This window comes from Mizuhopecten yessoensis, unplaced genomic scaffold (genome assembly GCF_002113885.1).
Source record: "Mizuhopecten yessoensis strain PY_sf001 unplaced genomic scaffold, ASM211388v2 scaffold9915, whole genome shotgun sequence".
Lineage (NCBI taxonomy): Eukaryota > Metazoa > Mollusca > Bivalvia > Pectinida > Pectinidae > Mizuhopecten > Mizuhopecten yessoensis.
Genome location: NW_018408286.1, coordinates 30,118 through 46,959, shown reverse-complemented (window position 1 = coordinate 46,959; position 16,842 = coordinate 30,118). Strand labels below are relative to the sequence as shown.

General features: G+C 35.1%; 1 protein-coding gene across 4 annotated transcripts in view; it reads right to left on the bottom strand.

Moving 5' to 3' along the window:
• Positions 1-696: 696 nt before the first annotated feature.
• The window catches only part of LOC110459019, a 45,722-nt gene continuing 29,576 nt past the window's right edge, over positions 697-16,842 (bottom strand). For 3 of the 4 annotated variants that reach the window (XM_021511037.1, XM_021511040.1, XM_021511038.1), the window contains 9 exons: positions 15,888-16,190; positions 15,310-15,633; positions 13,490-13,801; positions 13,098-13,238; positions 8,910-9,095; positions 6,895-7,197; positions 5,803-6,003; positions 2,794-3,111; positions 697-2,373 (listed from right to left, as the gene is read on the bottom strand). In XM_021511037.1, the coding sequence (XP_021366712.1) occupies positions 2,231-2,373; positions 2,794-3,111; positions 5,803-6,003; positions 6,895-7,197; positions 8,910-9,095; positions 13,098-13,238; positions 13,490-13,801; positions 15,310-15,633; positions 15,888-16,190 (2,231 nt within the window). In that variant the 3' untranslated portion in view covers positions 697-2,230. The remainder of the gene's footprint in view (positions 2,374-2,793; positions 3,112-5,802; positions 6,004-6,894; positions 7,198-8,909; positions 9,096-13,097; positions 13,239-13,489; positions 13,802-15,309; positions 15,634-15,887; positions 16,191-16,842) is intronic. The other variant, XM_021511039.1, reaches the window with a different exon arrangement.

Sequence of the window (16,842 nt, the reverse complement as noted above, 5' to 3'; positions counted from 1 at the left end):
ATTCACTTTTGAAATCCAAGATGGCTGCCTGTCGGCCATGTTGTTTATCTGATCAATCTCAAAAGTTGCTCTGCACAACAAGGGACCAGGGGGAACCTACATATAAAATTTGAGAAAGATACTTCTGGCATTACCTAAGAAATAGCGATAACAAGAAATGTTTAAGGACGGACGGACGGGCGGACCACGGACCACGGAAGCAGGGTGATTTGAATAGCAGACCATCAGTCTGATCAGATGATGATACTGGTAGCTTTATTTTATTGTTTAGATGTGCTGTGGAAATCAGCATGTAAACTAAATGAAATACAATACTTGTCATGTCATCAAAGGATAAGAATTTTAAAGGCCCTGGGGATGGGGCAGGAATCCCCATTTTAAAATGTAATTCCCTCATCCACCAAAGATGATTTTAACTAAGTTTGAATAATTTTCTGCTAAAAATAGATAAAATCTACCCAAAAGTGTTGTTTCCCTATAAAAACTATAGTAAACTTTACCCCCTCCCCAAGAGGGAACAGATACCTCGGATGTCCTGAAATTAAACAATGTAAATAAAGCTCCTGATGATCTTTCTACCCATGCACTGAAATTGACTATAGTACCTCTGAATCTGGGGAAGTAGGTTTTTGAAATATTGGTTAATTTTCCCTTTGGGGCTCCGCCGGTTCTTGAGAAGAAGTTGAAAATGTAAAAAGTTTACGCACGACGGACGACGACGGACGGAAAGCAATTAGAATAGGTCACTTGAGCAAAGCCCAGGTGACCTAAAAAGCAAGACCATACAGACAGCATCAATGCTTGACAGTCTTCACATGTGCTGACAGTTGAGTGTCAGAGATTCTACTTTCTATTTACGATAACGAAATTATATAGCGGAAGCACGCAAGACTGAATTATGCGCACGCACCCCGAACGGAAGTGGGTTTGTCATTTCGTTCTCTGGACAGAATCAATAAGCCGCTAGGCTCTCGCCAGGAGCGGCTTAAAAATGCAAGATGGCTGTCTGTCAGCCATTTTGTTTATCCGATCAGTCTCAAAAGTAAATATGCACAACAAGACACTAAAGGAAACTCAGATAATAAATTTAAGAAAGGTCCCACAATTGCTTTCTAAAAAATATGGAATGTCAAAATCCAAAATGGCTACCTGTAGGCCAATCTGATCAGTAAAAAGTCAATATGGACAACTAGGTATGGCGGACAGACAGATTACGGACCATGGACAACTAGTATCATCATAGAGTGACATACGAGTTTTAGTATGTAATAGCATCAGCATTTTTATGAGATGCAATCGATTCCCGTCTTTTTATCGATCATGTAATATAATCTATATATTACTAGTAATCTGTACAATTCCGAAGAGACAGTCATGATACTACTACTTGTCGTTCTCACAAAAGCAATAATTGCATAAAAAACATTAGGAGAATATCGAAGCATCAACAAAACATTAATTAAAACTCAAATGGAGGAATTTAGGGCAAAATATATAGATAGGTCATGCATCGAAAGTCCTGACACAGTTGAAACATGAAATATGTAAGTCAACTACAGCATAACAAAGAGATCCTATGTGTACCTTTTTGTTATTCTAGAACATTACTAACTGCACAATCAGTGATATGACCCTAACTGCTAGAAAACTTAATAACAATAATTATGAAAATGTTTCGGAAAGGTAAGAGTCTTCTGCTTGAACAATGACACCCGTCATATAAATATATTAAATCCCAGTAGTGTCAAAAATGCAAGTCCCCATAGAAATAGCCAGGGTATCGGCAGAAAACAACAAGGCTTGCTAATGAGCATCAGGATCAACATCGACCTTCATTCACAAAAGAAATAGCTACTCCACTAAGACGTAATGATTGGCGACATTAAAACTTGTCCACAATTGTCATCAGATTTCATCTCAAGAAACTCCTTGTTGTCTGTCATCAGTCGATATACGTCACGGAAAAAAAATAATTGGAGCAAGTTTTAGATTTGAACCTGAATGTGCAGTTTAACACTATATTTAATCACAATTTGGTTCTTTTATGGTTTATTACTGCAGTATAAACATTTAATCATTTTTGATCTGTTGCATCAAACTTTATCTTATTAGCACAAACTCAAAAGTGTCCACGCCATTTATTGCCTATTATGACACATTACCAGTAATTCAGAAGATATGGTCCCGACAAGGTGTTAACGGACTGTCCAACGAACGAATAAACCTTGTGTTAAGTATATATCTTACTTCGTAGGTAAATCAGTATGATGAAATAGGTTTGAGTCATACCTCTAATGCCCGGGCGTGTATCCAAATCAAAACCAAATTCCTTCTTCGCTTTACTGACATCCATTTTCATCGGACTGACTACATCTAGAGGTAAAAAATGTGATTTATTAAAAAAGCATTTTTGGCATGAAATACATGACAGAAACTAGACTAGCAAATTCGGAGACCTTTTTACACCCGCGAAAAACTAAGTAAACAAATAATGCGTCAGGTATCCATTACATATGATGCTGTCTCATTTCGGTCCTATTGTTGTCTTATGATATAAATTTTGAACACCAATGCATTCTAGACAAAATGCGTTAAACAGAATGACAACTACAAATATCATGTTGATATTAAAATCTAGCATGGTGAGAGACCAAAACAAACGTAAAGACATTAGAAAAATAGATGTCCCTAAGCAATGGGACTTCAATATGAAAAGTGTACGACAAATAAATGTAAGGGTTGTGATCAGTACCTCATAAACAACTAGTGGGTTTTAGTTTTATTGCTGCTTACCTCCATCTCTTATTGCTTTTATATGTGCTTCTGCCTTCTTAATGATGATTGATGGATTCCTGTCAAATTTGTCGACAGCTTCATACAATGTTTGGTATTGACCATAACCAATAAGATGTTTCTTCATTAGGCTTTCTACGATAGAGTTCAAGTCCTCTTCAAGGTATGCCGGTGGTAAAGCCCAACGTATTGACTCTCTGAATTTTGACCAAGTATCCAGTTTTGGGGAAAAGTATTCGGATAATTCCGTAACCATTTTTACATGCTCATGTGCAATTCGCTCCTTCATGAGTTCCTCTGAGTTGGCTTTGTATAGACCTGAAAAGATCATAAAAAACGTATAGACCTAACAGTTGTCACGCTAACTTGATACATCTGTCAGATTTTAATGTCTGTCGTACTTATAGATGTGTTCATTGTGTCTTTAACCCTCTGTGACCTGTATATAATTTGATTGCTGTTTTCTTTTGGGTGGAAAATCCTTGTGGGCCTCTATTGTGTAAATGTTTTCCTACAGTTCTGTGTGCTATTGCTTCATTAAGATTTATATTCAGAGTTCAACTTTGTGTATTTAACGTTGTGGTGAATCTTTATATATATCCCACTCTCTTTTGATTGTAGAAACATTACAAGTGGAACCCTAACTGAAGCTTAAGTCGATTTTTTACAAATACGTCAACAGAAACCTGACACTGGAATTCCGAAAAAAACACTTCCCAACAGAAACCACGATTCAAGTTTACTAAAGATCCACCACTCCACGAAACAACTTGCCCAAAAAACTTTAACCAAGTCCAATGAGCTGTTTTGCCCCTTTAATATGAAAATTTTGTTCAGCACATTGCTAAGCTTACACTCTATTTAAATGACTGAACCTTATTATAGACAACAGTGTATGGAGTGTGATGCTTCAATACTATCTCGAAAAAAACTGACCCAAAATATTTAACCTCAGTGAAGGGGGACGCCGACGCTGACGAATAGGCGAGCTTAAAAAGAACACAAGCATAAAAAGACAAGAGGCCCAGGGGCCTTAATAGCTCACCTGGGATTATTGTATAGTTAAAATATGTTTAGTTTTGTTCATGAATATCGTGTATAAAATTAGTGATGATCATGAGAGGAGGGCAAACTTGTTCCAGTGCTTTGGCCGGGGTCTTTGGCTTTTAATTAGTTATTATAGATTTTTAACCACCTATGCAAAAAGTAACTGAAAACCCTGGATATACATATGAGAGTGCAGTAAATATAATAATGTACATGTATTATCAGTTTATATAAGTTTGAAAACTGGGGAGAAGTTTATAATGAGAATCAATGTAGAGATATATATATACGTAGGTATTGGGCAAAGAGTGGTGTATACATGTTAGTATTTGTAAGAATTTTGCTAAAGTTTTTTTTAAAGATTTACCTAATTTCCCCCTATTTGGCCCCACCCTTCTGCCCCCATGGGGACCATATCCTCCGTTTATACAAACCTGAGAACCCTTTGGCCCATGATGCTCCAGACCAAATTTGGTTGAAATCCCTTCATCAGTACAAAAGGAGAAGGATCTTGGATGTTTTCCTCTATTTCCCCTAATGGGCCCCACCAATCTGCCCCTAGAAGGGGACCCACACACCTCAGTTTATACAAAATTGATTCTTTTGTCCCTAAGCATGCTTCAGACTGCATTTGGTTTAAATCCCTTCACTTGTATAGTAGGAGAGAAAAAAATCCTCTACTTCCCCTATTTGGCCCTGCCCCTCTGCCCCCAAAGAGGCCACACCCTCCGTTTATACAAACTTGAGTCTCCTTTGTCCAAAGATGCTCTAGGACAAATTTGGTCAAAATCCTTCAATTGGTTGAGAAGAAGAACATTTTTAAAGATTTACCTTTTTTCCCCTTATTTAGCCCCGCCCCTCTGCCCCGAGGGGGGGCTATACCGTCCGTTTATACAAAACTGAGAACCCTTTGGCCAATGATGCTCCTGACCAAGCTTCAGACTGCATTTGGTTTAAATCCCTTCACTTGTATAGTAGGAGAGAAAAAATCCTCTACTTCCCCTATTTGGCCCCGCCCCTCTGCCCCCAAAGAGGCCACACCCTCCGTTTATACAAACTTGAGTCTCCTTTGTCCAAAGATGCTCTAGGACAAATTTGGTCAAAATCCTTCTATTGGTTGAGAAGAAGAAGATTTTTAAAGATTTTCCCCCTATATCATAGACACGAGAAACACCAAACTGCAAAAAGGTTCTGTATTACATCAGTTTGAAAGCTCAAAAGCTTCGATTCCACGTAACTAGTCATCAATGAAATCAGTAGCACAATAGCCACGGCTCAGAAAACATTAAGGGACAGTAAAACAAGCACATCCCGGTCCAGACCTGGAAAAGGGTGCAACATACAACCAATACTGGCATTAGGAAGCGAGGTTTTAATGTCATCAATGCAGCAGAAATCTGGTATCTAGGTAAAGTGCTTATAATATCTTACAGAGACAGAATTAACAATGAAGAAGTGTTGAAAAAGCAGACACCAGAAAAAGCTTTGTGTTAAAAACAAATAGAGACAAGCAATATGCTTTGGACATAACAGGAGGAGAGACGGGATGAAACTATAGTTATAACAGAAAAGAGCATCAGAAAAAAGCAGAGGAAACCAGCGCGTTAGAACAACTTGACGACTTTTAAAAAGTTGTGGTTGCAATTCAATATACAGATCTAATACAAAGCGTGAGAGACAGAAAGACACACATATAAATGATCTCAACGCCATACACTTGTTGAAGAAGAAAAATATTGTTGTTCTTGTCCTGACTTTGACCATTTAAATAAAACAAGATGTTAAATTACAAAACGTATTATCATAAACAATAAACATGTTTTTGAAATAATAGATTAAAACTTCATTCATTTAGAGTATATGGTTTCTGCAAACAGTTAAAAGAGGCATGAGTGTCTGTTATATACCCCACTTATTTCAAAGAGGATATAACAGTGCCAAAGGCATAGCCTCGAATCTTACCTTTGATACCAAAGTTGTCCTCCAGTCCAGTACTTAATTCTTTTTTTATGACGTTAACCTCCATGGTACTGATATCTGTTACAGCACTGGCATCCTTCATCACAGCATTGGCATCCTCCTTCACGGAACTGACATCTTCCTCTACGGTAAAGACATCCTCCGTCACAGCACTGACAACATCCTTCCTTGTACCCAACTCACCTGGAAATATATAATTTAAATACATATTGGTAATTTTCCATGTAACACTGTATCCATACCAACGTATGTTTGTAGGAGAAGAATTACAATAAAGACAAGGTAGACATTCAAACAGGGTAGAGATATACTAGGATATAACTAATATTTAAAAAATATAAAGCCCCCTTGGCTAGTGTAAGCCGAAGACCGCATCGTTAGCCAATGATACTTTGGGTGCGAATAATGACAATATAATATATATGGGAGCGTAGATGATGAAGCTAGAAAAATACACACACAGCATCACTGTCAGCGATGCGCTCAGTGCAAATTCTGCCTTCTGTTTACGCTAGTTGGAGGGGGGGGGGATGGTATTGTGTTTAATTATTAGTAATATACTATCCTGTTTGATGTTATGGAAGTGTTCTCTGTTTTTCTGTGTCTCGATAAAGGAGCGAATTGCTTACACTGTTGTAATTACTTCAATGGTCATATTTAGTTTACTGACAAACGATATATATACAGATCAAACATAACATAATGAAACGATATCGATGCTTAAATTCCTGTTAACACAAAAAAGGTAAAAAAGAAATATAATGCTTGCATGTCTGTCTTGAAGGAAATTTAGGCACTCATTTTCAAAAGTGTAGTGTAATAATACGAATGATATGGCTAATATGGAAAACTCTATTTTTAGGAGAAATAAATCACGTAACGAATAGATTTAATTATTACACATCGTTTTGAATATACGCCTTTGAAATCGCACTTGGGTAATTGAATGGAATAATAACAATGGAGTTTCCTGTTCCTTGATGAAATCAAACACAGACATCGTAAATGTTTCACATGTTATCATATCACTGTTGCATTTATATTTAGGAAGAAATAAGCGAATGTACAACTCACCAATACTATTGATTTCGACAAAGGCTATGTCACTTTCCACTTCACCTTCTCTATTCCCTGCCCTACAGAAATATATTCCTCTGTCAGATTTCTTTACATCAGCGATAGCAAGTGATGGGGATTTTGGTAACCCGCCAAAATACTTTTCGTTGTCAATTATAATAGCGTGAGATCTTTCATCCTTTACTCTGAACCACTGGATAGATTCGGTTTCCGCTGTGGCGACCACAACACATTTCAAAATGGCCACTTTTCCTTCAGTAAATCGGTAGTGCCCTCTACTTAAACGTATTGTTGGTATATCTATAAAGAAAAGAAAAAGGCCAATAGGAATTTATCGTTAATCTGTTTTTAAATGGTGTTGGCAAATTATGTTCAAATGCAAAATAATGCGAGCAGTCTATAGTCCGTTTACAGGAAAAAGATGTAGCCATTAGGGTATTGTTAGTCAGGCTGAACAATAAAAAACACACAGTAAATCATGCTATATAAGCCATGGTTAAAGGTCCATTATTCTATGTTTAAGGATTTCATTTTAGCACGCGAAAGTCTGATTCCCAAAACGTACTCGAATACATTTGTAGGCATTTGTAGGTGACAAAGAATAAGAGATGTGCCGCCCAAGACGCAATTTCAATAAGCGAAATTATATCATACAAAGATTAACTCGCATCCAAAATTTTAGCAATTGTAAAGAATATGAAGTATGAAGTGATGCACGAACAGATTGATTGATGGAGTGCAAACCTAAGTTCTCCAGAATTAGGTAGGACAATAAGCGTAAGGTTCAACAAGTCAAAGGATGACATCAACTTTATTAATTTCAACAATATGATAAGTCATGTTTCAGGACCCCATACAATATCACTGTTAAAACATATTATGTGTTTATTATATAAATGTCTTGGGCAGTTATTACTGTGTACAAATGTGAATCCGAGAGTCGAGAGACCTACATTAGTTTTTTTAATTTTGGCATTTGAATTTGTTAAAGAGTTTTTAACTCTGTAACTGTGAGAATAGGCTAAAATAATTCATTTGAAAACATATTTACAACTTTTTTTCTTAAGTAACTGCTTGCCAAATTTGATGAATGTAATGTTTAGTCTTTAAAAGAAAGTGGTCCAAAGAAAACCTTTCGACATACGGGCGACGGACACACATATTAGCATATCGAGCTCACAATCATTTCACGCAAGGTGAGCTTAAAACAAAAGTTTGACACAGAAAGAAAGAATTTTATTTATATTATTTAACGAAAGTGCGAGTTAAGCCTTATTTATATTGCATGAACTCTTTTTGCAAAATGAAACCAATTCAGTAAATATTTAAGAAAATGTCGTTTTATTTCCATGATTAAGACCTGTCAATCTTATCTCTTTTTTCAGTGTGTCACTTTTAAGGAATTGAGCTATGTCATGGTTGTATTGATGCTATGGCGCAAGTGACATATCTACTGAATGAAGAAACGTTTATTGTTATGTGATTGTTCGCATATAGAAACTTTAGCATTTTCTCAAAAATTAAAAAAATAAACTGCATTACAATTAAAGCAATGTTATATTAACTTATAACTATTAGCTGATCAACTTAAGCTGATTTCTGAAATATTTATCATCTAGTCAGAGTTGTATAAAAACAATATGAGCAACAAGGCGGGTGAATGCATGGTTAAGCATACGCGAAGAACATGTAATTTTCGAAATAGATCTGTAAATCAAACTCATGAAAGATTTACACATTTTTAGATTATAGGATCTAACATATGATAAACATGAAACTACATCTGTGATTTGTATTAAGGGGATGGTCTCTATAAAAAAAATGAAATGTTTTATTTTGCTTTCACTAACGCTTAGCAAAACAAACATCTTTTTCCAATAGCCAGAGGTTTAATGTTTTCCTGTTCTTTGTTTTGATTTCGATTAAATACGGTCGTATCTACTTCTTGTCAACTCGAAGTATGAAACACTATCATTGATATTAAATTACTGTCATCAAACAAATCAACAAACCTTTCGGATTCTCCGTTGGTACCATTACTTTTGGTGTAGTCTTTAATACTAGAGGTTCGTCGGACTCATCTTTAAGTACAATCTGCCTGTTTTGTAGTCTCGTCCTAAGCGTCACAGCCAGGTACAAAGCAGACGGTTGGTGTGGCGTCTGCATTTCGCTGATTGTAAACTTTAGAACAATTGATCCTAGAGTAAAGAATAAAGTACAATTTCAATCTGATATTTTATGATATAAAATTATGCCCAAAAGACAAAATTTGCTTTTGCTAAATTTACTTCGTTAATTTAATAACAATATATTATGCACAAATGCATGAAGTATGAAATTTGAAATTTGAAGGCCACATAGCTGGAAGGCCTATTAAACCACACGGGTATTAATGTAAAATTTCATTAAACCTGTATGTTCAAAACAAAGATATTTTTATGATTTTTAAAAAAAGATTTACCTGGTAAATGAATTTTTCTTCAGAACAATATCGCTTGATGTACTTATTGAAGTTACTTTTAAATATGAATATAAACTGAGAGATCTATAATTTTGACCTTTTGGCAATTGCCACAAAAATCAATAATTGATTTAGTTGTTCAATTCCTAAGAAATTAATATTGCTTTTGGTAATTATTAACAAACAGTTACTATTAACAAATTTTACTTTAAAATCTGAATTGATTTAATCGTTCAACTCCAAACTATATTGATTCATGTAATTATTGTCAATTTTTTATAATTTAAGAAAGTTGAAACATGAACTAAATGTCCTTCAATGTTTACATTTTGACCTTGAAAATTGATAATTTATTTATGTGTTCTATTCTGAACAATATTGCTTCATACAGTTGTTACTAACTAAATATGTACCTTTAAATATGTATGAAATAAGACCTATGTGATATATAATTTTAACCCTGAAACTAGTTCAGGAAATGTATTCTAGTTGTTCATATTATAAACAACATTGCTTCAAATGCGTATTTCTAAATATTAATCATGGGAAAGTTTTGAGACCTCAGTAATAGTACTTAATTCAGTTATTCATATTTGTTATTACTTCAGATACATTTTTAAATTGTTACATGACTTTAAAAAAAGGGCCAAAGGTTATGGCAGCAGCAAGGTGTCTGGCTTGGTCAGTGTTCATTCCATTTCATGCTCATATGAACGCAAATCGATTACATACATATTCCATGAAGCCCGCCAAGTGGTAAATATGTATGTAACCGGTTTGCGTTCATATATGCATGAACATTGAAAATCCGTTCAATCATTATATTTACATTCTAATTTGATAGTTATTATTGACCAAAACAAAGATATTCCTTAATATTTTCAGTGTTGAAATATCTGTGTCGTCATTGCAAACAATATTTCTGGAATAGCCTAATGCCACCAAAATGCTTGCTTCTAATGGTTGATTTATGTAAATCGTAAATGCGTTCACAGCCCTATGAACTCAATTTCGTATGGAAATGCTTACAGACTTGCAGTGGAAATGTAAATATAAAAAAATAATTCCACTGTATCTCTCCTTTTTAATCTGTTGAAAATAAATAGTGATACTCGGGCTACCAATAATGTTAGCTCGCAAGCTATTTCGGTGTTGGCCTATTGTTTAATGTCGTAATAAACATTGAAACGAGAGGCACGTTAACATCATTAAGCAAACAATGTCTGCAAGAAATTGAATCAGGGCAGATGAAAGTGTGCAACTAGTTCACTTTAGTAACTGGCCTGCAAAGGGTCTTGAATCACTACAACAAGTTATACAATGCAGATTGCATTAATTGATAATTCCCACATTTATGATACATCCTTATTAAACTCCAACAAGACATACACTTGGAGTATTCATGTGGAATAAGGAAACTGCTCGGTCGTGATATTTGAAAGGCTATCTATCGATAAATACAATGTCAAAACAGTATACAGATCATAAAAATAATAAGTGCCAAATGTGTATCTCTTCCTTTTCATAACATGCACTTATTGTTTTGAAGTGGGAAAGTGAACCGTATATTTTACCAAACAAAGCATTGTGTGTGAGAACCTATTCAAAGGCATTAAAAATTATAAAATGCTCCGTTTTACTCCAACTTTTATCAAGTTTGTCCTTAGAGATAAAAGCCAGTGTCTGCAATTTATCACAGCAACGCGATCCCTTTATTTTCCTAATGTATTTTACACAATAATTTTCTGAAATACAGTTGCCACATCATGACCTCGAGGGGAGTATTGAAATATTAGATCATACTACGTACTGTAGAATTTGTCTGTAACCTAGCTTTTTTTTTACTACGAAAGCAGTCAATTGACGAGTGTGAAGATTATTTTATACCAAATATTTAAAAGATCGTCCAAACTTCTTTCAAACTACATTTGTCAGAACTACAAACAACAAACGTATAAAACTTAACCCATTTTTCAAAAGTAATGAAACAAGTTCTCTTACTGGCCCGGATACAAACGCGTCAAAGTCTTAATATTGGGGGAAAGCCGGGATAGCCTGAGAAAACCCACGTTGTCAGGCTAGTGACCCAATACCTTTTCACGTCGGATCGGGTAATCGAACCCCTGCGGCCTTGATACAAGGGTGAGTCAGATACCCAATGCACCACCTCAAGGAATGTTGAAAGAAACATTCACAACTCCATTGTAAAAATACCCAGAGGGCCTGTATCGCTCACCTTGATATTCAAGTAGTCATAGAAAAAATATTCTCATCAAATAGTATACTGTACTACAAATATTTTCAAATTTTGGCTCTGTCTCTCAGCAACACCCTTACCTCATTTGGTCCCATCCCTCTGTCCCCATCGGGGTGGGGGCATGGTTTATACAACATTGAATTATATTGGGCCAAGGATACTCTATATCAAAGTAGATTTAGATACAGATTTAGGATAACAAAATCCTTCTTTTGAGTCTTGGTTATTCAAACAACCTGTTACAGGATTTTAACACATTTTACCACAGTGACCTTGAAAGTCTAACAAAGTCATTCAGTTGAAAAAAGGTTGGAAGTCCTTAATCCCAAATATCATCATCCTATGGCTCTTATAGTTATTGAGCAGAGTCATTTGAATATGTTAACACATTTGCTCCATGTGACCTTGTAAGTAAGTAACGGTCACTTTCATTCTCAAATTCTGTTGGGCTCCATCCAAGGGAGCCACTTGTTAAATTTCACAGTATATGCCTTTCATTTCGTCATAAGAAGCCGTTTGCAGTTTTTGCCATATTTGACCCCTGTGTTGTTGAAAGTAGGTTGAGGTTATTTTCTTTTTGCAAACTTTGTCCGGCTCTATCCCATAAAGATACCAGCTAAATATTATAATTATATGCCTTTCGATATTCAGAAGAAGTCGTTTGAAGTGTTGAAGTGTTGAACATATTTGACCCCTGTGACTTTGAAAGTGGGTCAAGGTCATTTTCATATTTTACTTTGTTGTTCTCAATCCCAACAGGCTTCCAGCCAACTATTAAAAGTATGTACCTTTCAGATTTTGAAACAGTCGTTTGAAGTACTTGACCTATTGTGATCTTGGCAAATGTCATTTTCATTTCCAACCTTTGTATGGACTCACCCAAAGAAGCTACCAGCAAAATATTAAGATTCTTTACCTTTCAGTTCTTCTAAAGAAGTCGTTTATAGTCGAGGTGTATTTTCGTTCCAAAACTTTGTTGGGCTTTTACCAACAAATCTTTCAGCCAAATAATATGACTTAAGGCCTTTAGAAGAAGTCATTTAAAGGAAAAATTGACGGACGACGGACGGACGACATACACCGCACCATGCAACAAGCTCATTAACCCTTCTGGCAGGTTAGCCAACAGAAAAAATCACCTTAAATTTCTATGTAGCGAATTCGAACAAATCATTAAGTCCTTGAAATTTAATCACGACGCCAATGATTCACTAACTTAATCATGAGGGTTTTTTAAGTTTAACTCACCGTTACTAATACTTCGACATCAATTGCTTAGCTAATCATGCATGAACCTTCTTGTAAACAAACATTTGCATGCATTTGAAGCAAAAATGGATCATTCGTTCCTCACACTGTTTCGGATATTGGATACTGTGTGAATTATGACATCGTAAAAATTATGTGATGTTTTATGTACAAAAATAATACAGAATTATGTTGTGTATGTCTCTTTTTCAAGAATCATGACGTTCATATTACCTTGACTCACTTCTCCTGTCATTCTGCCACTGACTTCTCCGAACTGCTCTGTGATTTGACTGGTACACTTTTGGGGTAACTCTTGATTGTAAATACCGTCAAATGTGCATACCAGTTTGGTAGTCGTTTCTTGTGGCATCCCTTTGAACATATAACATGTATTAAATGACATTTGTCTTAAATTCAAATTAAATATGACAACTAACATTAAAACAAGATTGTCAAAACAACATTTCAGTTCACAATAAAGAGTATTGAGTAACTACATTTAAACCATGTGAATATGTAAATGTAACATTGATTGAATAAATTAAAATCTTCGGCATTGCTTGCATGTAAGAAATTAAAACAAAACCGTTGTAATATTTAAGAACAATATACATTATGCTTACCTCCTTTTCTAATTGTTTTTATATCAGCTTCTGCCTTCATAATGATGCGCGAGGCTGGTTTATCTATTTCGTTAACAATTTTGAACAACTTGTCATATCGACCGAAAGAAATATGGCCCTTTCGTTCGAGATAAGATACGTTGTCTTGTAGGTTCTTTCCAAGATCTGAATTTGGCACATACACCTTTATTAATTCTATAAAGTTTGCCCAATGTTTTGCTTCTGGGCAAATATGTTCAGATAAAGCGATCACCATTTGTACATGTCTGAATCGAATTCGATATCCAATGCCTTCCTCGTGAGTGGTTTTGACTTGACATGAAAGAAAAAAAATAAAAATTTCCATTATTTATAATTGGAAACAGATTATGCTATGTTACTGATATACAAGCATTTTGTATTTAATATATATGGTATAATAATGAGGATTGGATAAACAAAATTGACTAACGTTTGATCTGTAATGAACATTTGTTCATTTTTAAGGAGAAATAACGTACTTAAAAAGGGGGGGGGGGGAAGCAATAAGAACCAAAGTAATACGAAAAGGCAACAACGAAAGGCATAATAAGAATGTGAAGACATCAGGAAATCCAAATGCTCTATCAATATAGGATTTCAGTCATCGTCAAAGTAATGCTACATCACATGAAATATAACTAGGTCTTGGTGTCTTTAATGCTTAAATATTTGTATGTTGGGTTTATGTTTTTTAGTTTGTGTTGACGTCTACTTAGTTCTTTTCCTTTTCTATGTGAAGTAATCTGATATTTAATACAACTTTTATTTATTCTTTTCTTTATTTGCCTTGTGGTTTTCTTTCAACACCAACGGATGCTCCAGTGCATGGTACTCAGGGGAGAATACTCGAAAATATAATTAAGGAAACTTGATCACTAATTCGTATTAACCATATTATGCTATTGATTTTAAAGGGGCTGGTCAAGGGAAAAAATACAAAATAAATGAGTCTAAAAACGTTCTCTTGCCTTCCAAAAGTTATACGACGGCAATATGATGGTCGAGTTCTGCTTGCAATGTCCAGTTTTGACCACTGAAATCTCGGGGAAGCCCCGCGTACATTTTGCGCAGATCTATTTATATATGTCACGTGGTTGTTTCGAAAGTGAGGCAGTGAAGATAACAACAATAGCACGCCGTCATGTGCCATGTCGGACTCAACTAGCGGACAAGACAGCAATATTATACGTAAATAATTGTTTTCAAAGATCATGTATCATGCAAGTGTAGTATTCCTACCTATATGTTGTTGTTATATATAACGGTATTGATACCTCGTGCCTGTCATGACTTTTGCATGCATCTTTTCCTTTCGCCGCGATGTTTACATTTGGCCTTGTTGATGACGCGCGTGCGGTAAAATTACATCACTGAGCTGGGTCATTGAGAGTTTTACACTGTCAGGTGACGATTTAGGATTTCTTTAATATAATTATAATTTTTACTCTTAGGGAGTGAATTTCAGCAAAATTTGAATCGGTATATTTCATAAGAAGGTATTTTAAACATATGTATGCCATTTTAGCAAATATGACATTTTTTCCCCGACCAGTTCCTTTAAGGGCTTTCTTTATTTTACGTTCAATAAAAACAACGAAAATGTTTGATACTTTGAATAAATACACACTCACAATCGCTATGCGAAACATCATCAAAATTACCAATAAAGTAGAATATAGATGATAATCAAGTGTATTAGTACATCGTCAAAATTACCAATAAAGTATTATATATATGATAATGTAGTTTATTTTTACATCGCAGCATTTTGACAGCTTTATCAGTGTTAAATCACTTACTTGTTTCGGTATTTGCAAGCGTACTATTTATTGTCAAGTGCACGGAATTGCTTTTCTGTCCTGCATGATTTTCCGCTTCACAAATATATTTGCCTTCGTCATGTATTTTTTCCGTTTCAGCTATTATCAGCGAAGGGGATTTTGGCAAACCGCCGTGGTATTTATCATTGTCAATTGCAATTTCACGTTCACCTCCTCCTTCTTCTTCTTTGGTCCATACAATATTGGATGCTGGTGGTTCCGCAATGACATTGCATTTTAAAATAGCAACTTCTCCTTCAGTTTTATAGTGGCTTTTTGGCTTCATATTCAGCGTTGGTAGACCTAAGGTTAATTTTAAACCAATACATATCACATTAATGCATTTATCATGACACACAACAAAGCGTCAGTAACATTTTTGTTACAAATTAAGAGTAGACAGCTGTTACGATTTTGTGGTTTTACTTCATATGTTCTTTGTGTATGAGAAAAGGAGAGAAAGTTTGGGCAATCATTCGGGAAACAAAATTGCTTTTTTTCACACTTTAATACTCATTTGTTGTGATAAGGATGAAATATTAAATTTAAGCTTTTACCTCCTTTTACTTTCAGCTTAGTAGGTGCACTCTGCCTTTCCCCATTCAAGTTTGAGACGGTACATACATAGGTGCCTTCGTCATCTTTCCTGATGTCGTCGATTACTAAGTGTGGGTCATTCGGTTTTGATCCAGTATATTTTAACTCGTCCATATCCAATGTTACGGTTTGCCCCTCAGGTAAAATACGTTGCCAGGAAACTGTTGTTATCAAAGGATGTGCAGATACAGAACACTCCAGCTTCAGCTGTTCTCCTATTATGGCAGTATAGTTTTTTTCATGTATTCTGACAGTAGGCAAATCTGAAAATTAACATTAGAAGTAATTTTAAAACCTATCTTTTATTCTTTTGGTTATCATGTCTTCGGAAAGGTTTTATTTTTAACACGGTTTTATTTATTTTTAAGTAAGTTAGATACAAGTTCCGAACTTGAGATAGTTTGTTCATATTTGTTATTATGAGAAGTTCTTTTTACACAAAATTTTCTATGTGACGTTTCGATGACTAGTACGATATGTACACTGTCACCTTCATCAGACAAATGACCAATGAAGCGTATGCACACAAAGGTGTAAAATGTGTACGAGTTGTCCATAAAATCGATGTCAATTTCGGCTACGCTGGAAATGTATGTACAATAGGTATTATATATGTTACTAGTCATCGAAACGTCACATATAAAATTGTATTGGTTGTATAAAAAGAACTTCTCATAATCAATACTTACCAACCTGAAGAAAATGTTTAGAAATAGGTTTGTTCATATGTTTATTTCGAGATAGTAATTTTCGAATTGTATCCTTTACATTTTGAACAAGAGGCCCAAGGGCCTTAGCGGTCACCTGAGTTATATCATAGATACTGGTAGCTTTATTTTATTGTTTAGATGTGATGTGGAAATCAGCATGTAAACTAAGTGAAATTCAATACTTGTCATGTCATCAATGGATAAG